We start from the raw sequence: 27,510 nt of genomic DNA, 5'->3' as shown, positions 1-27,510 counted from the left end.
AACTAATAAGAAACTGCTGTAAAAAAAAATAAATAAAATAAAATTCAAAACAAAGAAAAAGAAATCTGGTGCTCCATTTGGCATAGTTTTTAACACATTGAGTCTATTTTCTTTATTTCTGAGAGGAAATAAAAGACCAGAAAGTTAAATAACCTTCCTAAGATTACAATGAGATCACTGGCAAAGCCTTGAAAAGAACCTGGTGTGTGTATTTTCAACCCATCACTCTAATATACCACTTGCTTCTCTCTAAAAAAGAATAATTAATAAACCTATCAACCACATTAGCTCCTCAAAGGCTTATTAATTTCTTAAGGAAAGGAAATGTCTTTCTTCATCTTTGCCCCCCTCCAATGTCAAGCAGTGTCTGGCAAACAGTCAGTACTCCATAAAAACTGTTCTTACTGACACAATGGTTATACTCCAATGTGTAGAATGACCACCTGTCCCCATCCGATACCTGCTTTGTTCTGGAAAATTCTATTCAACCTTCAAAACTCAATGCACATAGCAACTCCTCTGTAAAGTCCTTCTGATAAGTCAAGGTAGAATTATCGATACCTTCTCTAAATTCCATCGATGTCTCGTATTAAATTATTTCATATCTAACATATTGTATTCCTCTTGTTTGCGTACATGCTTCTCTCTCAAGCAGAGATCACGCTGTACTCATCTTACACATAACACTTAGCACAGCATCAGGCATACAATAGGCATGAAATACATTTCTTTCCTACTGAATTAAACTGTATTAAACAGAATTTGAGAGTGAGGTTTGAGAAAATATCGGTATTATAATCTGTATTTTATGGAAGTTTAAGCAGAAATATGCTTTTTCACATCACCATATGTTTCATCAGTTAAGCTAGATTCTTATCAAACTCATCATATCTGAAACCTAACAGTTATTTCTCCATAATGACTTTTGCATTATTAATTAATTCTAATTTTCATTTCTCTTCTGCTAATCTTTATAATTTGAATATATATCAATGTAATATCAATGTATCAATATAATTTGAATATCAATCATTTGATTTGGGTCTTCACTCTTATAAATATTTTAAAAATCATGTTTATACAATTTTTAACTATTGGAAACCACTACAAAATAGAATAAAAACAGGAAAAAATATTAGCAAATGTTAAGCATGCTTTCCTAAATCAATATATTTTCATAATAAGACAATGAGTTTTAATGGGCTCTATCAGTTATAATTCATAAAACTAAATAGCTATGTTATACTTTTTTTCTGAACAAATTTAAAAGCTTTCCAACAACTAAAGCAGTCAAGGCTATTATTAATAAATAACATGTAAATTCAAACATAGAATGGTGGCATTATGTACTTCTAATACTAGTTACTTAATATAATTAAAATTGTGTGAGGTAATCAAGCTGATATTAAAAGTCTTGCGTCATGGGGAAATTCACACTTAAATACAATCTTAATTTCATATAAAGTCTACCAAAAGGAAATCTGCAGGGGAGGGGGTGAAGGGGAATGGGCATTTGGTTGTACAACATATTTTCCTTTTCTGTGAGTTCTCAAGGTAGCCTACTATTAAGCAAAAAGTACCTACACTAGCCCTTCTAATTTTCTAGCGTTAGAAGTATTTAATTAATAGAATCTGTTCCTCGATGTGTGATTTAAACAAAATAGATTTATATTATAAAGGTGGGTTGGATTAAAAGAAAAGGATACACAATTTACGAGCCTACCTGAAATATAACAAATCTTGACTGAAGGCACCACACAAAAGTGTCAAGTGCATGAAGTGGGGGTAGACAACAGAGGAGCAAAACAGAAAGAGATGGGGAACAGGAAAGCCTCAGTGGGAAGCAGAGAGATACAGAGAAAAAGAGGAAGAACAGAGAGGAAGACGGAGCATGTGGGCGGGGGGGGGGGCATATGAACCAGCTCAGCAAAAGGGTAATAAAAGAAGCAAAGTGCAATGACAAGTAATTTTTCCAAACATAGCTAAGTATAATTGGATCACAGAACAACTGCAGTTGTCTCAAAATAAATTAGATGAAGACTATTTAGCCAGCATTTAGTTTATTTTTGTTTACTACTTCATTCAAATAAATCTGTCAAAGTGAATGTCAAACTTCTCAATCAATAGAAGTTAACCAATGGTCAGAATATGCTATTGATACCTACATTTGAATATACTTGCCTGGCCTGTCATTCAAAATCAAAGTTGTCTTATTTAAAGATGGTACATATTTTCACTACAAATAAATGTATTCCAATATAGCAGTTTGGTAATAGCAACATCACAAATGCATTCATTTCAGTTTTTAATAAATAAGCAGAAAAGGGAAAAATTTTATACAGCATACCTTATAAAGCATTTATTATTTTATATAATATTTGCAAACGAATATTTGAATCAGAGATCTTAATTCATTATTGTTACTGACATTTGGGAGGCAAAAAGTTTTCTTTTGAAATTTTTATTTTGTGCTAGTGGCCATTTTAGACTATAATGGAATCCCTCTTTTGTGCAGAGTAGCACTGCATATGACAAAAAATAAAAATAAATCAACTAGGAGACTGCTTGCTATATTTTGATATCAACATTTTAAAAAAATGTTTTGCATCTATTGGATATAGTAATCATTTAAGTAGCCTGTCAAAAGTTTTCTCAAGTAATGAATTGTCCTATTAGATTCCATTAAAATGTTAGTCTTGAGAAATTTCCTGAAAGGACTGTTACATGTTAAATGCTTATTTCCAGCTTGTAAAGATTCTGGAAGGCTATGTGATCTGGGTAAGGCATGCATATCAAAAGGAGATAGTAAATGAAAGACTAGTTTAACTTTATAATTTTAATGCAAATATAAAGATAAAGCATAAAGCATAAAAAAAGTCAACACCCTAGAAAATTTGATGGTGTTGTGAGGAAAATGTTATGGGGAAATGAATGTTGTTATAAAGTAAATAAAGGTTTTCCTTCACATTTTTTAGGCATTAAGCGTGACTTACCTAATGCATAAGATTATATTCACAATATTTTTTGATATGTACTCTGAGAGTGCATGGCGGATGATCACTAAAGATGGAATATGGTAAGACAACTTAGTTGTTTCCTTTTCTCATTTTTATTACATAAACATTATAGCCATACTAATGAAATCCTACTTAAAAATTTTTTTTACAAACTATTGCCCCCCAAACTTCTAATTTATCCTTATTTCTTGCTAGTTCTATATGCATATCTCATTTTAACATAGCAGATATAACTTTTAATTCAGCTTCTAAAATAAGTTTACATTATAGCCTAGATAATTTTCCTTGCTACCATAGCCTCCATAATTATCAAAACTTCAAATAGATTTTAGTGATATGGTAACTAATTTTTTTTTTTTTTTTTTTTTTGCGGTACGCGGGCCTCTCACTGTTGTGGCCTCTCCCGTTGCGGGGCACAGGCTCCGGATGCGCAGGCTCAGTGGCCGTGGCTCACGGGCCCAGCTGCTCCGCGGCATGTGGGATCTTCCCGGACCGGGGCACGAACCCACGTCCCTTGCATCAGCAGGCGGACTCTCAACCACTGCGCCACCAGGGAAGACCCGGTAACTAATTTTTAACAACCTGTTTTCTAGGGAGAAAACAGGTCCTGTTTTGTAACATTTGCCTACTTCCATAGTGCAAATACTTTCACTTAAGCCAATTCTGAACTACCAACAGTATGTCACTGAATGCAGAATTGGGAAGAGATGCACACACCTGGTTCTCACAAGTTGGTATCAACCAGCTCCAGCACATTATATTTGTAGAGGTGAGTTTTCTCCAGTGTTGCACTATTATAACCCTTACAATGAATACTGTGGGCAGGCATAATTGGTTCTCTACCCAGCAATTACTTCCTATCCCCTTAGAACTGTGAACTCTAAGCCAATCTTGATAATTCTAACTCCATTGCCAGCGATTAGTTAGGAACTGGCATGAATAACAATTGTGGCCCAAAAAACACGTGAAGAAGTATACAGAGGAGGCTTCTAGAAAAGTTTCTCTCAGTTTCAAAAGGGTATTTGAGTACAGGATGCTTAAAATTGTTATATCCCTCTTGTAAACACAAGGGGACAATACTCAGAACAAAATCTTAGTGGATGTTGTTGTATACCACCCGTATGAACCCCTCAGAACTGCACTCATTCCTCAAGCTGCCCCCAACTGTTGCATGCTCAGTGCTCATAGCTGAGTCCTTTACCCAAGAAGTTATGCTCCCTCCCCAGGGGGCAGCCATATGGAGCCCTCCTGGCCCCTGCCTCAGTTAGGTCATCTCTGAAGATCTACACCAGCTTCAAACTCCTGTGGGATTGGCTGAGGTATCTGTTCACAATTTAACTTCCTCTTCAAAGTCTTTCTGCCCTTATTCCCTCACAGACGTTGTTACTAATTTATCAAGTTCTAACAGTGGTAATTACAGCAGTCCCCAAACAGACAGATTTGGCATTTGGAAGAACTAATATTCCTTGGCCTGTGGGATTAAAGACTATCATAATGGCGACTTCCCTGGCGGTCCAGTGGTTAGGACTCCACACTTCCACTGCAGGGAGCACGGGTTCGATCCCTGGTTGGGGAACTAAGATCCCACATGCCGCATGGTGCGGCCTAAAAAACAAACAAAAACTATCATAATGGGCCAACTGGAAACCTCTGAAAATACCCTCCCCAACTGGTAAAGATTAAATAAAAAATAAGGATGCATCATCCTGCATCCTTATTTTTATTTAACACATTACATCCCTGTTTTATTTCATTTTATATTTTATTGAAGTATAATTGACTTGCAATATTGTATTAGTTTCAGGTGTACAACATAGTGATTCAATATTTTTGTATATTACAAAATGATCAACACAGTAAGTCTCACTACCATCTGTCACCATACAAAATTATTACAGTATTTTTTACTATAGTCCACATAACACTCTATGAAGAAGAAAATTACACAACTGAACACTGCCTGAGTTCCAGACTCACAAAATCATGATAAAGGAAGAACTTGTGGCTCAGTGCCTTGAAGTGTCAACTAGTTCTCATTACAAAAAACCAAGTAGAAGCCGGGATGAAATTGTCAAAAACAACAATTGCATGGCTGTGGAAATCAAACAAATCCACATTAAAAAATTGAGAAAAATGCTAGAGTTTCAGAAAATAACAACAGAAGTCTGTTACCTTCTTACCTGGAGCTGCTCCCACAGCTCCCTTCTGGTATACATACATAAAGGATCAATAGTTTCAGCAGCACAAGGCTGGGAAAACCAGCAGCTTTGCTACTTGACTTGGGGTGGGGTGAAAACCCATGGCTCTATCAGCTAGAAGAAGCAAACCCAATAGGAAGCAAAGAGAGAACCAGCAGCTTAGCTAGCCTAAGATGGCAGTCGCACATACGGTGAATAGCAGACCAGCCAGAACTTGACAGGGAAGCCCTGCAAATGAGAGACCCACAGAAGAAAAACTTGATAAACTCTCCCCACATACCATACTGACTAGGAAATTATACCATGTTCAGGGTAGATCCTGAGATATTCCGGTAGAAAGTAAAATCCAAGCAAGTGACTTGAAAACTGGCTGAACTCTGAATGTGTCCCCAACACTATACACAGATTGATTAGCAGAGGGTAAAAGCCTTAAAAGATGAGAATATTTGAGCACAATTTCTGTCCAGATCTCTAGCTGGCAATTAGACTACACAGACACAGCAGCAACCCATCAGAAGGTAAGCCTCTTATCACCAGAAAAAACTGCAAAGACATATGCAAAGTACTGAGAGAGGGGGAAAAACTCGGTCAACCAAGAATTCTATATCCAAAGAAATTATTCTCCAAAAATAAAGGTGAAATTTTAAAACTTTTCCAGATTAAAGCAAAACAAAAATAGGCATATATCTTTTATACCACAGGATCCAAGTACCTAGCTTAGTGGCTGGAACTGGCTCCCTAAATTTGTTGAATCAAATAAATAAAAAGACATAATTTATTGTCACTCATTATTTCTTTGAAAAAATACATAAAGTTTAAAATTAGAAACACATATTTCCTGTTTCCTCAGTAAAATTTGGAGACTTGCCCCTTCTACTATCTCAAGAATAGGATATGAGGCCCAAATTCTAGGTTAATCAAAACCTAGGTATCCTTAATAACAAAGCAAAGGGCAATGGTCCCATGGGAAATAAATTTTTTCTTTAAAAAATTCTCAACATGTATAGAGTAGGATATGCTGATATAAAGTGGCATTTACAATCATCTGTAGGAAAAAAATTTAAACTGGATTGAACTGCTGACTCTTTGAACATTGTGTGCACATTCACTCATGCACACACACACTTCTGAATATGTGTACTACTGTGTAAGATATAATCATATCTGTCTTATTTATTTTTTATACAGCAGGTTCTTATTAGTTATCCATTGTATAGGAACAATGGATACATTGTATCCATCAGTGTATACATGTCAATCCCAATCTCCCAATTCATCCCACAACCAGCCCCCGCCACTTTTCCCCCTTGGTGTCCATACGTTTGTTCTCTACATCTGTGTCTCTATTTCTGCCCTGCAAACCAGTTCATCTGTACCATTTTTCTAGGTTCTACATATATAATCATATCTAAAATGTATTTGGTTTGAAGAGACTGAAATGTATTCCATTTATACTCATTTATTCTAAACCTAGAATTTTAGCATCCTTTTATTCTCTTTTAGTTTCCTTTTTTTGATGTCCTTCATCTTACATACAGTCTAACTTTTCTTATCATCTTGATCATTCATTAAAGTTCACAGTTTTCATGATCTTAATATTTTATTCAACAATCCATTCCATGAATTAAGGTAATTATATATTTCAAGATTTGGACAAAAGTATCAGGAGCATCTTAGATCCCTATGAAACCTTCACTTGTATTTCATTAGATCCTCTGTTGAAAGAGTTAACAACATTCTTGCACTCTAGTATTCCATGCTTATTGTGACAGGCTGACTACTTGCTCCTGAAAGAGATCTTTACCAACCTAAACCCTACAAAAAGAGGCAAATAATCAGTACCAGGGAGAATGGGGTTAAGGATGGCAATAATTTGAGCTGCCCTTTTGCTTTGAAACACATCTCCCCATATCCCAAGTAATTCCTCAAGAAGCCCTTCTCATGGATACATCCTAGAAAGGAAAACAGACAGACAGCTCCAAGTTCAAGCTAACAAAAACAGAAGTCCATCCTACGTACAATTTTCTTGGATGAGTCATCTAGCATAAATGCAGTCAAATTTTCAGCACAGTTCTTACTCTTGTTCCACAAAGCTGCAATTCTAGGGTGATTGGAAATGCTTTCATAGTTCATGTTTCATACTCTAGTACTATAATTATTGATATTTAATATATTTTAGTTGAATGATATAAAGAATGAATGAATGAATGAATCTACTGTATACTTCTCAAAATATTGAAATAGACTTGACCCAACTTTTCTGCTATTTCAATGCTTTTATAAGTCAAATAAAATTGGTTTGTAAAACATTTGTAACACCATTAGGGTATTTGCTCTGATATGCCTCTTACCAATTAATAGCAATATGTCCTTCACAAAGCTTTGTATTTTTCTATCCATTGAACCAATTTCATCATTAAAATTTTAAAGCTATTTTAAATAGCAATATCTAGGCATCATCTACTATATTCTAGTTCAATTTAACAGAGACTTCAATGTAAGTTAAAGGTTAACGTTTCCTATTTACCAAACTAATGTCAACAACTAGTCTATAATTTAACTCTGCTTTTAATTTTTCATCCAGCTAGCTAAACACCCTCTCAAATATCCCACAAACTGAAATCTGAAAGATTTTTCCCTTGATATATGCTAGATATGTTTCTTGGATACTAAGTTTTCCAATAAAAACAATTCTTTTTCTTTAGGCAAATGCTTAACATAGTGTTTTATCCATAATTAACAAGGAAATATTTTTGCAACTAGAAGGAATTACTATCTTAAGCATTTTACATGTTGCAATCTATCAAGAAACAAAAAACTCTCCTTTATTCCCATTTGTAAATCTACCTTTTGGCTATGCACTTACAAATTAACTTTGAGTTAGTTTATCTTCTTAATCTCCTTAGATAACTATCAGGTGTACTGTGGCATTCACCAATATAAATTACAGAAAGATTAAAAAGTTAAAGTTTAAAAAAATAAATAATAAAAACTGAGAAAGTATACAGTTAAATATTCAACTGATTTGGGGATGAATAAAGAGTTTCTAGGGTTAAAAGGAATGGGGAAAAAAATCACCAAATATGCAAAGACTTAGCTATACTAAATTCAGTATTTCCAAATGACCAAAGAAAATTAGTAGCTAAACATCAAAATGGGAAATACATTTGGAACAGATGACAGTTAAATGGGTTAAATTCTAACCACACAAAAATATCTTATAAACCAATAAGAGCAAAACTAATTAATACCCAATAGGACCATGGGCAGAAGAAATAAAAGCAATGAACAAGACAATTCATAGAAAAATATATCAAACACCAACAAACACACAAAACATTCATCTTCACAATCAAATTCAAATTAAAATGACAGATTCTATTTTTTGTGGTCTATTCAAATGGCAAAAATTTGGTGTATCAAGACTGAAAACTCAAGCACATCTGACAGGAGAATGGAGTGTTATAATCTTTCTGGAGAGCAGGCTGGTAATCTGAATTAAAAGCTTAAAAGAATCAAAGCACAAATATGTATTTGTGAAATACTCATAAAACAGGCAAAAAATTATGTATAGAGATAGCCATTATAATATTATTTATACCAGCCACTGGAAGCAACTGCAATGACCCCAGATAGATGAATAGTTTGTGGTACAGCCTTATGATAGAACATCAGTGCAGCCATTTAAAACATTCCTGAAGAACATCTAAAGGCTTGGAGAAAAGTTAATGGTATGATATCAACTGAAGAAAATCAGAACACAAAATTATATAGTATGATACCAATTTTGTAGATATGTAAAATACACATGCATTGGAAAAAGGGAAGAAAATACAACAAAATGTTAGCAATAGCTATATATGGGGGAAAGGACTGTGGATAGCTTGTATTTCATTCTTTACACTGAGCAATTTTTCAGATGTTCTATAGTAAACATATTGTTCCTTTTAAAAGGAAACACACAAAAAACGTTATTTTTACAACTATAGCTAATAGGTATTTTTAAATATGCCATCAAGTGATGCAAGAACATTTTCAGAAACAAAGCAAAAACCAATTCTTAAAAATGTCAATAGACTTTTCTACTACATGAATTACTGAAGACATTCACTTTTTATAACTTGAAATTTTCTTCACATAACCATTATCATTAAAGAACTTAAAGGTAAAAGTAGTAATGTCTAACAATTAAATGTCTACTCAGAAATACAACCTAAAAAGAAAACCCTTATCTAATCAATTACAGGAAAATGTGTGATTAGAATATAGTGCTTACCTTTTTCACTTACACTCTCACTTTCAATCTCAACATCATCGCAACTTGTATATTCGGGTGTAGAAGCTAATTCCTCCTCTGAACTGCTCAATGAAACCTGGCGCATTTTACCTCCTTTCTTTGACTTATGAGGCTTTGGTGGTGGAGGTCTCACTGACTCTGACTGGTCAGAACTGAGAGAATCGTTCCTTAACATTGTTTCCATTTTTTCACGTTTTGTTTTCCTTACAGCAGAGCTAGGATCTAAGTGCTGCTGTTTCCTTAGCGAGTCAGTACGTCTCATGTCTGGTCTATCAATGGGTATTGGACTCCTCCGGGGGGTAGGAGGACTATGGTTTGTGGTCCTTTGCGGATAAGAACTTGGTCCCTGAGCCTCTCGAGTTCTTTCCATTGAATAAGATCGCTGATTTTCCATGGCAGCTCTACGTTCAGATACAGATCTTTGCCTTGATGGTCGTTCCATCCTTAGCATAGAAATCCTGGAGTCTTCCATTTCAGCATTTGCTAAAGAAACATCACTGTGCCTTCTCTCATGCCTGGCTCGTGACACTTCAGCATGGATACGCATTTGTTCTTCATAGGGCTGTGGCTTTACTGGATAACGGGCCAAATTTGGATCACTTCGATAGCGTGCCTGGTATTCCTCCTCTCTCCTTTGTCTTTCATATTCATCTCTGCTCTCTGCATCCTCATCATCTACAATATATTCTTTGGAATGTCTATGACTTCTCCTGTTGGAGTCCCTATAATTTATATGATCAGACTCTTCATAAAACTGAGGTTCACGTTGAGACCTCCTATCAGCATAATCTGATGGAGATCTAGGCATCGCGCTGTCCGAAGTAGCATACTGTGGATAGTCCCTTTCTTCCCTTTGGTCGTATCTTCTATTCTGATCTCTGGACACTGATGGACTTCTTTTCCTAAGTAACCAAAGAAAAAGAATGAGGAAAAGAGCAGAATTTACGCAATTTCACATTTTACTGATTCACTGGCAGGTTGATGGATAAATTCAAATACTTCTTTTGCTCCTTTTAAAAAAAAATTTCATTTTAAAATCAGACCATAACAAAAGTTTTACTAATATTCATTTTATTCAGTTCAAATAGGAAATTTTAAAGGTACTTTTAATATGCTTCTTAAATGCCTGGCACGCCCATATGGAATATACATTGGCCCTGAAATTAGATAATCAACATCATACTCTACTGCAGCAAAAGAACTTTTATTCTAATTTCTTTGCTTGGCTCAATACACTGAAGCTATCATCCAATTGTTATTCGGAAGCTTAGAAAAATTCCACCTTCCTTTCTCTCTGTTACTGACACCTTGCTTTCATGGTCACTTGAAAACGTGATGAAGCCAAACTGATTCAGCATAAGAGTTGAATGCTTTCAACAGAAACTAAGGGCTGGCTCTTAAAAATCATTTTTCATTCAACATCTACCTAGATCACTCCTAGTATCAGTTCATCTAAATCTTCATCTTATCATTATATCTCCAATCCTTTACTGCTCTAACTTGAGATAATCAATTTAAATAAATGCCAACTGTAATGATTTGTTCATTTAAAAAAGAAGTCAGAAAGATCTATTTTTATTCCATCTTCATTAAATTAAGGCCAGCTCCATGACACTTCTCTGTCTTCATAGCTGACTCCTAACATGTCCTTACAGACTCAGAAGAAGAGAGTGTTTGTTAAGCTTTCAACCTGCCCCTCTAACACCAGTACAATCTGGTAGAACTTGCAATCACACATCATACTCTTTGTCAACAAAATATTCACGCTGTCCTCTTCTCTGGCACAAACTCAGATAATGGCAATCACTAGCCATGAGAAGCAATGGGACTGGAATCCTGAAGATGACAGAAAAGGTTTAGAATAACTGTTACAGAGATTTTGCCAGGACACATGAAATAGTGGGGTCAGTTGAAGTTAAAGACGACCAAGATTAGATAACTCAGTTGAGAATTTTTTAGACCATACTTTTTTGATTCCAAAAGAAAGAGCAGAGAAAGGATACGCATGGAGTGAGCCAACCCAGCAGCAGCATCATTCTCCTCTCAATCCTCTTTTGTATCACCTAGTCCCTTTCCTCCATATCTGGAATGCGGTCTGCTAATGCATCAGTTAGGGTTCCTTAACAGAAACAAAAGTCACTCTAGGTTTTCCAGGGAGTCAGGGTTTCAATATAGAAATCAAAACTACACAACGGTTGAAGCTGCTAAGGAATGAACATCAGAGAAAATAATGCTGTTCTTAGCCTGGAGAACCAAAGACAGGGTTCTCAAAATGGTCATTAGGAAACTGCTGTGAATTCGAAAAGTCTTGAACTTGCCACCAATTACCTCAGCTGCCTACGGCATTAGGGTGGTCAATTAAAAGGAGTTTCATCTAGGAGCCACTAAGACTCTCACATCTGCCTATCTGCCTACCAACAACTCTGCTTGACAATCATTGTTTCTATAACTCTTCTACCTTTCAAATCTCACACATGTGCATTGCTAGGGTTGACTCTAACCTAGAGCCATGAAGGGAAAAATATTGCAGTAAACGAAGGAGCTGGCCTGTTCCCTTAAATGTTTTATGATTAAGCAAGTGTATGCGCTTTTTTTTTTTACATTTACATATAAAACATTTAGGACTTCATTACAAATCTTTTAGGTTACAATTGTTACATAACACCATAGATTCCTACAGTTTAAAATATACAATCAAAAGAGAGCACTCAAAATAAATTATACAGTATTAACCTACATAATATCCTATTTATGTGTCTGTTATGCATAATTCATTTTCTTTTTTGTCATTATTTTTATACATATGAATAAAGAAAATATACTCTAGTATGGTAGCAATGTATCATGAAAAGAAAACTAGAGTTAAGGGATCTGGGTTTCTTAGTCCTACTTCTGCTATTAACCAGTTACTTGAACCTATAAAGCCATTTAATCTTTGAGAGTCTGTGCTTTAAAGTGAGAGACATAGATTATACACATTAACTCAAATATTATTTTAACAAATACGTATTAGGTAAGAACTAAATGCCACACACTATACTATAGATTAGGAATACAGGAATGATTAAGAGATGACCCTTATAAGAAGCTGAATGATTCTAAAACCCTCTTTCATTTCTTAGAGATTATGATCTTATAATATTGATACCACAACTTCATCAAGTTAATATGCCTAAATGAAAGCTTAAAGCATCACAAAAAATAATAAGGATGCTCTTATCAAGATGTAATTAACTGACTAGTGCCAATTTTCAATATACTCACATCTCATTAACTAGCTACTTAGTACTAACTATATTAAAAATATATATACTAAGTGAGAATTGCTCTAGGGAACTCTAAAGAATAAGCAATTAAATTAGTTCCTTCTCAAACTGACCATCTAACATCCATTAGATTAGACGTAGAATTTATGTTAGGAATTCAAATTCACTTCAGTATGTTTGAAATAATATAACAATTTTTTCCAATCTAAGTTAATAAATATATTTTCTCTAAAAATGTGTTATTCATAAATCTAATTTAATATAAAGAAATTGATACTGTTTCAAGAGTAAGGCTAGTGTTTCTCAGATTTATATGGTACATAAGAAAAGAATTTTTTAAATTTCATTTAGAGATTGCTTAAATAAATTTTAATTTCCTTAAAATTCAGTGTGGACTGAATAGGAAATTTTATAGCTATATATAAGCATATGAATTTTGGAAACATAAAAAAGGAAGTAAAATCTGATTTGCTAAATGAAAGCAGTATTACTTCATTACAATAGGCCAGTAAGAGCAGCTCATCAGCTAGAGCTCACTTGTGTGCCTTTGTGTTTCCCCAGCAGATTACTACTCATTCTACAGACAATTACCTAACTAGTGTTCTGTATTGTCCACTAGACTTCAAATTTTGAACCAGAAAGGACTATGTCTAACACACCTTTGTACCTCCAGTATTTATTCAGTCACTCAATGAATATTTATTTAGTGCTTACTATGGGCCAGGTATGATTCTGGTTGCTGGAAATGTAACAGGGAAAAGACATATAAGGTCTCAGCCCCCAAGAAGTTCTTTCTAGTAGGGAAGACAGACAGTAAGCATATAAACAAATTAAGGTAATTTCATATAGTAATAAGTCCTATAGAAGAAAACTGAAACACGTTAAAATTACAAAAAGTGACTGAGTGAAGCTACTTTCAATAAGGAAGTTCTTTCTAAAAAAGTACATTTGAACTAAGACCTGAAGAGCATAGTTACATGATATGCAGCCCATTTATATAAAACATACAGCTTTGCTAGAGATGTTTTGGGTATTCTCATTAAGTTGCTATTCTTTTCTTTTCTTTCCCTTATTTTATTTTTTAATCAAAGCTGTTTTATAAAATATAAATTTACTGAATTCTTGTTATTTTATTGAATTAAGGATTTTCCAGGGTAGTTCATCTGTAGAACCCATCTAAAAGCAGTCCACTGAGCCTTTTTCACATGCTCCTCCCTTTCAAAAGGTTTCATGCTCCCAAATGAGTAAACTGTAATTTACCATATTTGGTAAATACTTCATTATATTTTATCTCAGTTGAAAGTCAAAAGAAAAACAAGCAGACTAAATCAGAATGAATGGACACTGGTTTTACAATATTATCAAAATACTTACATGCCTAAGATTGTTAATACAAATTAATCTCTAAAATGCGGAACTTAAAGCCATACAAGAAAGTGAAGTAAAAAATTTCAGAAAATGTTCAGGGAAAAATTGGATATTTTGAAGGACATTCAACTTAATGATGGCCTTCTTCCTCACTGCACTTCTTCCCTAGGTAATCTTACCTATTTCTATCCAGAAATGTCTATAATACTCCTTAAATGTTAAGTTTCAAGAGAACAGGCAACGTGGGTCTAAGGAGGATGGCAGATAGTAGGTGCTCAATCTTCTGAATTAAAGAACCGATTGATTAATTCTCCCTTAGATTATCTCTACTTTTCATGGCTTGCTCTCTTCTTCTGTACTCAAACCCACTGATGTGCTAAAATAGTCTAGATCTTCTCTTTCCCCTACTACTCCCATGGCAGTAATAGGGCCTTAAGTGCAATAAAGAAACTACTTTTATTAGTAGTGTAATTTAGCTCTATTGTATGTTAATTTGGCTTTTGTTGAACTTCAGACTATTGTCTATAAAATGACTTCTTTGGCAAAAATGTATTTTGAGTGTCAATCCCTTTAGAACTAAACATTTAGAAAAAAAATCTCTTTGTAAATTAGGGATTTCTAGTAATACATTTAACATCATGCTGGGTATGGACAGAAATGAGGAGGAAAAAAGCAACACTTCATCCCTGAGGAATTAACATAAATTTTTGAAAGTAAATAGGGTGAAAGTGAATATAGTGAACCTTTATAACACAGGAAATATATATTCCATTGTATTGATAAATAAAAATATTTATTATACAGTTCAATTCTAAAAGAAATTCTATTATTAATTAGACCTTAGCAAGCTATTTAAGTGCTTTTTAAAGATCATACCTTAGGAAAACTGAATCCAATATTAAATCTAGAAATCACTTTGTTCTAGAGATTATAAAATTTGCCTGAAGCACGTGAATCAGACTGTAGATGCTGATTTGTACTGGATTTAAGTAAAAATAGAACACTGGTCATGATTTCTGAAATTGGGATGACTATTGTCACTGTTCCTTAACATAATTTCTGAAATTGGGATGACTATTGTCACTGTTACTTAACTCTATGCTTTCAGGTAGAGTACCTGATAGTGTATTTATTAAAGCCATGTTAGAAGCAAGGCAAGAATTTATTCTAAGAATACTCTTACCAAACAATGATGAATCTGCTATCAGTTATTCCAAAATATTCAAATACTCATCAAAACAATTTTTACCAGTCATATCATTAATTATTTCATATATATTTTCTTTAACTTAAATTTGCTATATATCTTAGACACTATATTTTTTCAGAAACTGAAGAAAATCCATGAAAATATAAGTACTATATCTCTAACCTTTATTTTCCCTACTGGCCTTTATAAGCAGGCCCTAGCATTTATTATTATCAAATGGAAAACATTTAATAGGAAAAAGAATATAGTGATAATCTGTACACTTCTCTGAACAATCATAAAGCATTTAACAGTATTTAACCCATAAATTTTAATTCAGAAGAACATAACAATTCATCTAAGATGTTATATTTCACTTAATCCTTCAAAGACCCTTAGAAATTAAAAGGCAGAATCCAGAATTATGACTTTTTTAGAATAAAATGTATTTGTGACATATAGTGCCTTAATTTTCACTCCTATTCATCAATTTCTAGTTCTAATATATAACACTATCAGTATTATATTCACTTTGTATTTACCTAATATCTGTTCATCTTACTTCTCTTTATTAAAACCTAGGTTGCTACAATTATTTTCTCTCTCACCATATTATAGTAGTCTTAACTGGAACTAGTTTATAGAAAAATCACATAAAGAAATGTCCTAAATCTTTTTTTTTTTTTTTTTTTTTTACTTTCGACTGCGTTGGGTCTTCGTTGCTGTCCGCGGGCTTTCTTTAGTTGCAGTGAGTGGGCTTCTCATTGCGGTGGCTTCTCTTCTTGCAGAGCAAAGGCTCTAGGCTCACAGGCTTCAGTAGTTGCGGCTCGCGGGCTCTAGAGCGCAGGCTCAGTAGTTGTGGCGCAAGGGCTTAGGGGCTCCACGGCACTTGGGATCTTCCCCGACCAGGGCTCGAACCCATGTCCCCTGCGCTGGCAAGCAGATTCTTAACCACTGCCCCACCAGGGAAGCCCCTAAATCTACTTTAATCAGTAGCATTTCCTGTTCACTGCTTATAAGTTTTTTGTCATCAGGACTAATTATTCAATCTATTTCTAAATATTCTAGCTGTATATTCACACCCACTCCATTATAAATGTCTGATTAGGCATAATAGGTTGAGCAAGAAATTCTACCAATTAGTCGCTTTAAAATTCCATGTCTAAAAATCATACTAATAGAGAAACTCCAAATAAAAAGATTCTTTCCCAATTAAAGCCACTTTTGACAATTTCCCAAAGGTAGTCTCAATTTATATACTGTATACTAATTCATGATGTTTTTAATATTAGTTTCTATTTTAATATTTACAAACTTTAACATCCTATGTGGTTTGTGTTATTATACTACCTAGAATACTGACCATATATACTATAAAATAATCAAGTTTCTGAAAATATAATCCAGTAAACAGTTGAAAACATTTACAAGGACAGTGAAAGGTTATGTGGAAACTGAAGTCTTAATATTCATATATTTTAACTCTTAAGACTTATGCAATTTTTAAGAATCATAATGACATTGAGAGAAGAGAAGAATTTGAAGATTATGAATTTCTGTAAATTCAAATCTATGTTATTACAATTAAGCACTACCTATATGAAAATCTCTTACTCATAATGTTTAATTAGTAGAGATTATTAAATAATTGTCATTTGATATATAAAAGAATAGAAATGACATTTGAAGAGTCAATAGTTTGAAAAAACCTCCAACTTTTTAAAAGCTTAATAAGGCATGATGTTGCTAAATAAATTGAAATACTTCATTAATTCAATTACACAATGCTAGCCATACAGTTTAAACATAACATTGCAATCAAATTCTGAAATTTGAAGCTGTTAAGACACATTAAATCAAGGATTTAACAGAAGCATACGATCCTGTAAAACATAAAATATGTAGGTTCTATTCCTACAAAAAGGAATTTTTACAAATCAAACAATTTATATTCATCATAAAACATGAAAAAAAACCAATCTTTTTTTACATTTCACAGTATTCAACACATTTTTATATTTTTACCTTTCGCTCAACCAATGCACATCTGTCGAGCATGAAGCATCACGTTGACAAAAATACATCGGCACTATGCCGGGCAGTGCTTTCATTTAATCCTTCTAGCTCTAGCAAAATCATAGGAGCCATCCTTAATCAGATGATTTGAAAGTCTCTACTTGCTCACAATCATTTTATTTCAAAACTCAATTACCAAAAAAGTTACACATAAAACAAAACTCATTTCACGGATGGAGTCATAAAATCCTCTAGTGATGGGACTGTTAAGAAAAAGGTTATTCCTTAATGCCGTTACTATGTGGCTGTATATAGCTCAGGTCAAGTAAGAATGTACCCTGTAAGAAGGATTATGGTACTTAGCTGATTAGAGCCTCACAATACTGAACACCAGATGCATCCTACATCCAAGGCATTTCTGGGCACTATACTTAAAATGGACAGATTCAAAAGTTGTAAACCACATTCTCCTATGTGAATTACAGTATTTCTAAAATAACAGGATTTGCTGTGTTTGCTATTGATGTTTACCACACTGCTTTCACTGTAAAATGTAGAGTGATAGTAAAAAGATGGTGATGGTTTAACAGGTCTACTCTATCATTTCTTTTCAATTATTCAGTAAGAAGTTTCTTAATCTTTACTAAAAAGAGAATGCTCCCCTAAAGGCATAATGAAACAGGAAGTAGCAGTTTCTGTAAAAATTTAATTAAAAATGTGTTCCATGAGCTAAGAATTTGGTTAGACACTGAGTTTAAATCAAGCTTTGCTCACTTTATTACTTCAATGCCTTTATTCAGTCATTCAAAAAACTAAAAAATAGAAAAAAGGATAACACCATGGATTCCTTTCTACCAAAAGCCAATTACCAAGATGTTAATGTTATACTTCTGAGAATTATGTTTAAGTGATTCCAAATAAACTTACATAAAACTGAGAAAAAGTCAGTGTTTGAAGAGTAGGGAGAGATGCGAAAGTAGTGTGCTGTGTTTTGGTCTCCCAAACTTCAAGTTTAAATGAGGGTTTAGGAATATGTTGTAGCACCATTCAACTACTAATGCAGTATTCATCTACAGAATTCCCTCCTAAAATGTAGACCTTGGAGACATTCGGCACAAGGGGCGTGGCGGGGGGGGGAGGCAGGGCATGGGGAACAGGGACAGATAAAGTCATTTTTACCCTCTGAGATTCCTAATGCAGACTTGTAGACTATTCAAACAGAAATGCAATAAAAATTAGAAATGAAAGTTAATTCATTTCTACAGAAAAATTAACCAATAATAAAATTCAACCACTTAGACCTCATAGTTCTTTTCAAACTGAAAAAAAAATTCCACATAGTATTTTGATTCTTCCAAGCTGGTAAGCCCAGAAGATTTCAGAAACAACATTACAGGTGATGCTATGATAGCAAACTGTCTTCTTTACTTTTCCTTCCATTCACTTTTACCCCTTCAGTGAGCTCTTGGCAATGCTTTCCCAATGGTAATGCACACTCTACTGCCCTTCCTCTCCTCTCCCATTAACCTTGTTTCTAGCTTCTCTTATTTGTCTACCTCAGAGTGTCATTCGTAGCATTTCTAGCACCACTGCTGCTTTCTCTTTACTCTCTACAGATGGTTCTGTGTCTCCAATTTCTTCTTCCCCACTCTTTGAGAGGTACTGGGTTGGCCAAAAAGTTCGGGTTTTTCATAACATCTTATGGAAAACCCGAACGAACTTTTTGGCCAACCCAATATCTTGTCCTTTTTCAAACTCTTTACTTTGACTTTTTTTTTTCAATTATTCCCTAGATAAGTACTTCTTATGCATTCAAATTTATGAAGGTCTAATTTGGGGTTTAAAAAGTTTTCATGAGAATAGTACAATTTTAGTATCCATTGACCACTTCAGAAATACAAAATAACAAAAAGATTCTGTGAATCAGATACCAGCTTAAATTAATTTTATTTTATTCATGACAATATTTTCAACTTATATTTGAAAGATGAAGACCTAGAACATGCAAATCTCTAGAAAATGGTGCATAAATGATGCTCCCTTATAGTAACACATTGGGCCACTCCCCTTTCCCCACTATCCCTCCCAAAATTGCCATGTCAAAAAGAGATACAAAGACTAGGAACCACTCTATACTAGAAGGTAATTTTAACCTGTAGTAATTTTATTTCCCTTCGTTAAGGTGCTCTATCGAAGTCTATGGCAGCCTTAGAAGCAATCCTACAATAAACATTCACTGGAATCAATACAAAGAAGTACAATGAGCAACACAGAAGAAATAAAAGAGGGAAAAAAAGAATAAATAAGTTTATCTAAACTTCCATAATCATCAGAGAAAGGCCCTAGAAAGAGTTATTTTTTCTATTTTCCACTGAAAGCTTTATATTCCCTCCAGATATCACTAGAGATATCTAGTCGGCTAGTCAGTAGAGAGCTTCTTCAATTCTTCCCTCTATCTCACTTTCTCAAAGTGAAACGTGGTCTCAAGGAGGCCACCCTACTGAATACTTCTATCTCTGTCTCCACCGCCAGCCTCCAAATCCCAATCCCATAACCTGTTTTACTTTTAAATCTTTTTCATAACATTTATCACCTTCTAATTATGATATATTTTTTATCCTTTTTATTCCCTGGGTTTTTTTGAAATTTTGCATTTTCTTTTACTTATTTTTTTATACAGCAGGTTCTTATTAGTTATGCACTTTATACATATTAGTGTATACATGTCAATCCCAATCTCCCAATTCATCACACCACCACCACACCCCTGCCACTCTCCCCACTTGGTGTCCATACGTTTGTTCTCTACATCTGTGTCTCTGTTTCTGCCCTGCAAACTGGTTCATCTGTATCATTTTTCTAGGTTCCACATATATGCGTTAATATGCAATATTTTTCTCTTTGACTTACTTCACTCTGTATGACAGTCTCTAGATCCATCCACCTCACTACAAATACCTCAATTTCATTCGTTTTTATGAATGAGTAATATTCCACTGTATATATGTACCACTTCTTCTTTGCCCATTCGTCTGTTGATGGGCATTTAGGTTGCCTCTATGACCTGGCTATTGCAAATAGTGCTGCAATGAACACTGGGGTAAATGTAACTTTTTGAATTATGATTTTCTCTGGGTATATGCCCAGTAGTGGAATTGCTGGGTCATATGGTAGTTCTATTTTTACTTTTCTAAGGAACCTCCATACTGTTCTCCATAGTGGCTGTATCAGTTTACATTCCCACCAACAGTGCAAGAGGGTTCCCTTTTCTCCACACCCTCTCCAGCATTTGTTGTTTGTAGATTTTCTGATGATGCCCGTTCTAACTGGTGTGAGGTGATACCTCATTGTAGTTTTCATTTGCATTTCTCTAAAAATTAGTGATGTTGAGCAGCTTTTCATGTGCTTCTTGGCCACCTTTATGTCTTCTTTGTAGAAATGTCTATTTAGGTCTTCTGCCCATTTTTGGATTCGGTTGTTTGGGTTTTTTATTATTGAGCTGCATGAGTTGTTTATATATTTTGGAGATTAATCCTTTGTCCATTGATTCATTTGCAAATATTTTCTCCCATTCTGAGGGTTGTCTTTTCGTCTTGTTTGTAGTTTCCTTTGCTTTGCAAAAGCTTTTAAGTTTCATTAGGTCCCATTTGTTTATTTTTGTTTTTATTACTATTACTCTAGGAGGTGGATCAAAAAGATCTTGCTGTGATTTATGTCAAAGAGTGTTCTTCCTATGTTTTCCTCTAAGAGGTTTATAGTCTCCAGTCTTACATTTAGGTCTCTAATCCATTTTGAGTTTCTTTTTGTGTATGGTGTTAGGGAGTGTTCTAATTTCATTCTTTTACATGTAGCTGTCCAGTTTTCCCAGCACCACTTATTGAAGAGACTGTCTTTTCTCCATTGTATAACCTTGCCTCCTTTGTCATAGATAAGTTGACCATAGGTGCGTGGGTTTATCTCAGGGCTTTCTCTGCTGTTCCATTGATCTATATTTCTGTTTTTGGGCCAGTACTATATTGTGTTGATTACTATAGCTTTGTAGTATAGTCTGAAGTCAGGAAGTCTGATTCCTCCAGATCCATTTTTTCCCTCAAGACTGCTTTAGCTATTCGGGGTCTTTTGTGTCTCCATACAGATTTTAAGACTTTGTTCCAGTTCTGTGAAAAATGCCCCTGGTAGTTTGATAGGGATTGCTTTGAATCTGTAGATTGCTTTGGGTAGTATAGTCATTTTCACAATAGTGATTCTTCCAATCCAAGGACATGATATATCTCTCCATCTGTTTGTATCATCTTTAATTTCTTTCATCAGTGTATTATAGTTTTCTGAGTACATGTCTTTTGTCTCCCTAGGTAGGTTTATTCCTAGGTAATTCCTTTTGTAATTCTTTTTGTTGCAATGGTAAATGGAAGTGTTTCCTTAATTTCTCTTTCAGATTTTTCATCATTAGTGTATAGGAATGCAAGAGATTTCTGCGCATTTTGTATCCTGCAACTTTACCAAATTCATTGATTAGCTCTAGTAGTTTTCTGGGGGCATCTTTAGGATTCTCTATGTATAGTGTCATGTCATCTGTAAACAGTGACAGTTTTACTTCTTCTTTTCCAATTTGTATTCCTTTTATTTCCTTTCTTCTCTGGTTGCTGTGGCTTGGACTGCCAAAACTATGTTGAATAATAGTGGCGAGAGTGGACATCCTTGTCCTTTTCCTGATCTTAGAGGAAGTGATTTCAGTTTTAAAACATTGAGAATGATGTTTGCTATGGTTTTGTCATATATGGCCTTTCTTATTTTGAGGTAGGTTCCCTCCATCCCACTTTCTGGAGGTTGTTTATCATAAATGGCTGTTAAATTTTGTCAAAAGCTTTTTCTGAATCTATTGAGATGATCATATGGTTTTTCTTCTTCAATTTGTTAATATGGTGTATCACCTTGATTGATTTGCATATATTGAAGAATCCTTGCATACCTGGGATAAATCCCACTTGATCATGGTGTATGATCCTTTTAATGTGTTGTTGGATTCTGTGTGCTAGTATTTTGTTGAGGATTTTTGCATCTATATTCATCAGTGATACTGGTCTGTAATTTTCTTTTTTTGTAGTATCTTTGTCTGATTTTGGTATCAGGGTTATGGTGGCCTCATAGAATGAGTTGGGGAGTGTTCCTTCCTCTGTAATTGTTCGGAAGAGTTGGAGAAGGATGGGTGTTAGCTCTTCTCTAAATGTTTGATAGAATTCACCTGTGAAGCTAGCTGGTCCTGAACTTTTGTTTGTTGGAAGATTTTTAATCACAGTTTCAATTTCATTACTTGCAATTGGTCTGTTCATATTTTCTGTTTCTTCCTGGTTCAGCCTTGGAAGGTTATACCTTTCTAAGAATTTGTCCATTTCTTCCAGGTTGTCCATTTTATTGGCATAGAGTTGCTTGTAGTGGTCTCTTGGGATGCTTTATATTTCTACAGTGTTTGTTTTAACTTCTCCTTTTTCATTTCTAATTTTATTGATTTGAGTCCTCTCCCTCTTTTTCTTGATGAGTCTGGCTAATGGTTTATCAATTTTGTTTATCGTCTCAAACAACAATCTTTTAGTTTTATTGATCTTGGTTATTGTTTTCTTTGTTCCTATTTCATTTATTTCTGCTCTGACCTTTATGATTTCTTTCCTTCCGCTAACTTTGGGTTTTGTTTGTTCTTCTTTCTCTAGTTCCTTTAGGTGTAAGGTTAGATTGTTTATTTGAGATTTTTCTTGTTTCTTGAGGTAGGCTTGTGTTGCTATAAACTTCCCTCTTAGAACTGGTTTTGTGGCATCCCATAGGTTTTGGATTGTCGTGTTTTCATTGTAATTTGTCTCTAGGTATTTTCTGATTTCCTCTTTGATTTCTTCAGTGATCTCTTGGGTATTTAATAATGTATTGTTTAGCCTCCATGTGTTTGTGTTTTTTACTTTTTTTCCGGAATTGATTTCTAATCTCATAGCCTTATGGTCAGAAAAGATGCTTGATATGATTTCAATTTTCTTAAATTTACTGAGGCTTGATTTGTGACCGAAGATGTGATCTATCCTGGAGAATGTTCCATGTGCACTTGAAAAGAAAGTGTATTCTGATGTTTTTGAATGGAATGTCCTATAAATATCAATTAAATCTATCTGGTCTATTACGTCATTTAAAGCTGTGTTTCCTTATTAATTTTCTGTTTGGATGATCTCCATTGGTGTAAGTGAGGTGTTAAAGTCCCCCACTATTACTGTGTTACTGTTGATTTCCCCTTTTATAGCTGTTAGCAGTTGCCTTATATATTGAGGTGCTCCTATGTAGGGTGCATATATAATTGTTATATCTTCTTCTTGGATTGATCCCTTGATCATTATATAGTGTCCTTCCTTGTCTCTTGTAACTTTCTTTATTTTAATGTCGATTTTATCTGATATGAGTATTGCTACTCCAGCTTTCTTTTGATTTCCATTTACATGGAATACCATTTTCCATCCCCTCACTTTCAGTCTGTATGTGTCCCTAGGTCTGAAGTGAGTCTCTTATAGACAGCATATAGATGGGACTTGTTTTTGTATCCAGTCAGCGAGCCTGTGTATTTTGGTTGGAGCATTTAATCAATTCACGTTTAAGGTACTTATCGATATGTATGTTCCTATGACCATTTTCTTAATTGTTATGGGTTTGTTTTTGTAGATCCTTTTATTCTCTTGTGTTTCCCACTTAGAGAAGTTCCCTTAGCATTTGTTGTAGAGCTGGTTTGGTGGTGCTGAATTCTTTTGGCTTTTGCTTGTCTGTAAAGCTTTCGATTTCTCCATCGAATCTGAATGAGATCCTTGCTGGGTAGAGTAATCTTGGCTGCAGGTTCTTCCCTTTCATCACTTTAAATATATCATGCCACTCCCTTCTGGCTTGTAGAGTTTCTGCTGAGAAATCAGCTGTTAAGCTTATGGGAGTTCCCTTGTATGTTATTTGTCGTTTTTCCCTTGTTGATTTTAATAATTTTTCTTTGTCTTTAAGTTTTGTCAGTTTGATTACTATGTGTCTCGGTGTGTTTCTCCTTGGGTTTATCCTGCCTGGGACTCTCTGCACTTCCTGGATCTGGGTGGCTATTTCCTTTACCCACGTTAGGGAAGTTTTTGACTATAATCTCTTCAAATATTTTCTCGGGTCCTTTCTCTCTCTCTTCTCCTTCTGGGGCCCCTATGATGCAAATGTTGTTGTGTTTTGTCCCAGAGGTTTCCTAGGCTGTCTTCATTTCCTTTCTTTATTCTGTTCCGCAGCAGTGAATTCCACCATTCTGTCTTCCAGGTCACTTATCTGTTCTTCTGCCTCAGCTATTCTGCTATTGATACTTTCAAGTGTATTTTTCATTTCAGTTATTGTATTGTTCATCTCTGTTTGTTTGTTCTTTAATTCTTCTAGGTCTTTGTTAAACATTTCTTGCATTTTTTTTTGTTGTTGTTGTTGTTCCATCTGCTCTGGGTCTGGGTTTTCAGCCTGCCATTTTACACTATAATGAGTATCCTAGTAAACGATCAATGTTTAGTGCTTAGAACCACTGAAACCTAAGTACAGAGATTACTGCTGAAATGCAGAGACTGATCACCACTGAGCACCCAGCACCTTGTATAGGACTTGGCATTCAGTCAGCACTCATTCTATATGGAATGAATGGTATTATAATAGTAATGCTTCAATTATTCTGCAGTATTACAGCATGAACTATATAGGTAACTCAATTCTAGCAGAAATCATTTGTAGACATTTTAATGAAAATACCCACTCTGTTTCAATTTTATGCTTAAATGCTGTATATATATATATTTTAAATTGTCTATTTTCTCATGTGATAATTATAATCCTTGGGACACTGAGGCATAGTGAACACCAACTCATAAGTTCAGATCTAAGGCCATGTTCTCCCTCTAAAAAGGAATGTCTGTGACTTAACATCCCTAAACTTTTTTTTTTAACATCTTTATTGGAGTATAAGTGCTTTACAATGGTGTGTTAGTTTCTGCTTTATAACAAAGTGAATCAGCTATACATATACATATGTTCCCATATCTCTTCCCTCTTGCATCTCCCTCCCTCCCACCCTCCCTATCCCACCCCTCTAGGTGGTCACAAACCACCGAGCTGATCTCCCTGTGCTATGTGGCTGCTTCCCACTAGCTATCTATTTCACGTTTGATAGTGTATATATGTCCATTCTTGCATCTTCTTGATCAGTGCCTCCATTCTTTTCCTGAGGTCCTGTATCATCTTCACTATCATTATTCTGAATTTTTTTTTTCCTGCAAGGTTGCCTATCTCCACTTCATTTAGTTGTTCTTCTGGGGTTTTATCCTGTTCTTTCATGTAGTACATAGCCCTCTGCCTTTTCATCTTGTCTATCTTTCTGTGAGTGTGGTTTTTGTTCCACAAAATTGGAACTGCAGGATTGTAGTTCTTCTGCAGGATTGTAGTTCTTCTTGCTTCTGCTGTCTGCCCTCTCTATGATATATTTTTTATTTGTCATGCTTTCTGTCTGCTTCTTCATGTGTAAGTTTTACAGGCAGGGATCACTGTTTTGGTCACTTTATCCCAAATACATGGCATACAGTAGGTACTCGATAAATATTTATTGAATAAGTAAATAAAGCTACCCAAGCAAGGGATTTTTTACACTATGATGAAAATTAATGTCATTCACCCAATTTTCCCAACCTATCTACAATATAAACTTAATAGGGGGCTTCCCTGGTGGCACAGTGGTTGAGAGTCCGCCTGTCGATGCAGGGGACATGGGTTCGTGCCCCGGTCTGGGAAGATTCCACATGCCGCGGAGTGGCTGGGCCTGTGAGCCATGGCCACTGAGCCTGCACGTCCGGAGCCTGTGCTCCGCAACAGGAGAGGCCACAACAGTGAGAGGCCCGCGTACAGAAAAAAAAAAAAAAAAAAAAAAAAAACCTGAATAGGATTAGGCAAAACTCACAAGATTTGTTTTCTTTTTTGCATTTTACCTTAAAAAATACACTGACAAATTACTCAAAATAGTACTCTCAGGTGAGCAAGCAAAACATGTGCCTTTGATGCATGAGTTTTGAGAATACTGACCTCTTCACTTTCCCATCTATTGAATCTTTTTGTCCAATCTTGTTGATTTTTAAGAGTGATTTAAAAATTCAAGTGACTTTTTCAGAAATGTGGAGAAAACTGCATTGCTGAGATAGGGAGAGGTGAGGAGTTAAAGAAAAGCTGTTTCTTGATAGAAAAAAGAAAGAATATTTGAAAATAGAGCTAGTTCTGTCAATTAGCCTGCCGCTAATCTGCATGAGAATACCACACAATCAACTTTTAGAATGTGGCAGGTACATAGAAAGCATTTTCTGAACAAGGTTTTTCTTGGAAGAGAATTCATGACAAGATAACTAACTCAATACCGTACTGTTTGGAGTAACTGCCATGACCAAACAAAAACAAACAAAATAATAATATATTGTATTTAAATGTGGGAAACTTCATTATACCAGCATTTGTGGAAATTGAATTTTTTGTGAATTATTCCTGTATTTTTAATGTACCAATAAATACATTTTATATATATATATAAAACATATGTTATATATCTTGATACAAAGCTGAAGGAACTGACACAAAATATTTCTAAATGATCTGTACATTCAGATCTGACTCAATTAGATTTATTAAAGAAACCAGATTTATCTTCCAGTTAACAGAATGTTCTTTCTCAAACAGAGAAAACAGCACCTAACATCTGCATGCTAGCATGATATGTTGGAGTTCCTTAGTTATGGTTATCAAATATTGCATTGCTTCAAATTATGCATCAATCAGCACTACTGTTTACATATGCAGTATATTCTCTGGAAATAGATACTCTTGATTCCTTAATTCTTCAAGACCAGTAAAAGACCATCAAATGGAATCTTTAGCAGATTGTCTTCAAAAGTGGTTGAAAGTAGTTTATAATTTTATCTTGGGGCAGCATTCTTTTCACTCCATTCACAGTCTCAGAAAGTCTACCCAAAACCCACGTATCTACATGGGTTTAATATTAAAACATGATGGAAAATTTAAGGAAGGTTTACTGAGGAGGTGAAGAAGATAGTATTGCACCCAATAGAGCAAACTTCCATAAAACATCCTCTTTTTAATA

At 34.7% G+C, this 27,510-nt stretch overlaps 1 protein-coding gene across 50 annotated transcripts in view; it reads right to left on the bottom strand.

Annotated features, from left to right (window-relative positions):
* Positions 1-27,510, bottom strand: part of RIMS2 (regulating synaptic membrane exocytosis 2) — a 552,349-nt gene that overhangs the window by 283,644 nt on the left and 241,195 nt on the right. For all 50 annotated transcript variants that reach the window (XM_059042501.2, XM_059042514.2, XM_059042509.2 and 47 more), the window contains one exon: positions 9,492-10,414. In XM_059042501.2, coding sequence (XP_058898484.1) covers positions 9,492-10,414 — 923 coding nt within the window. The remainder of the gene's footprint in view (positions 1-9,491; positions 10,415-27,510) is intronic.

Source organism: Kogia breviceps, chromosome 17 (assembly GCF_026419965.1).
Source record: "Kogia breviceps isolate mKogBre1 chromosome 17, mKogBre1 haplotype 1, whole genome shotgun sequence".
In the NCBI taxonomy this organism is placed as follows: domain Eukaryota; kingdom Metazoa; phylum Chordata; class Mammalia; order Artiodactyla; family Physeteridae; genus Kogia; species Kogia breviceps.
This window is presented reverse-complemented; position numbering and strand designations above follow the sequence as displayed.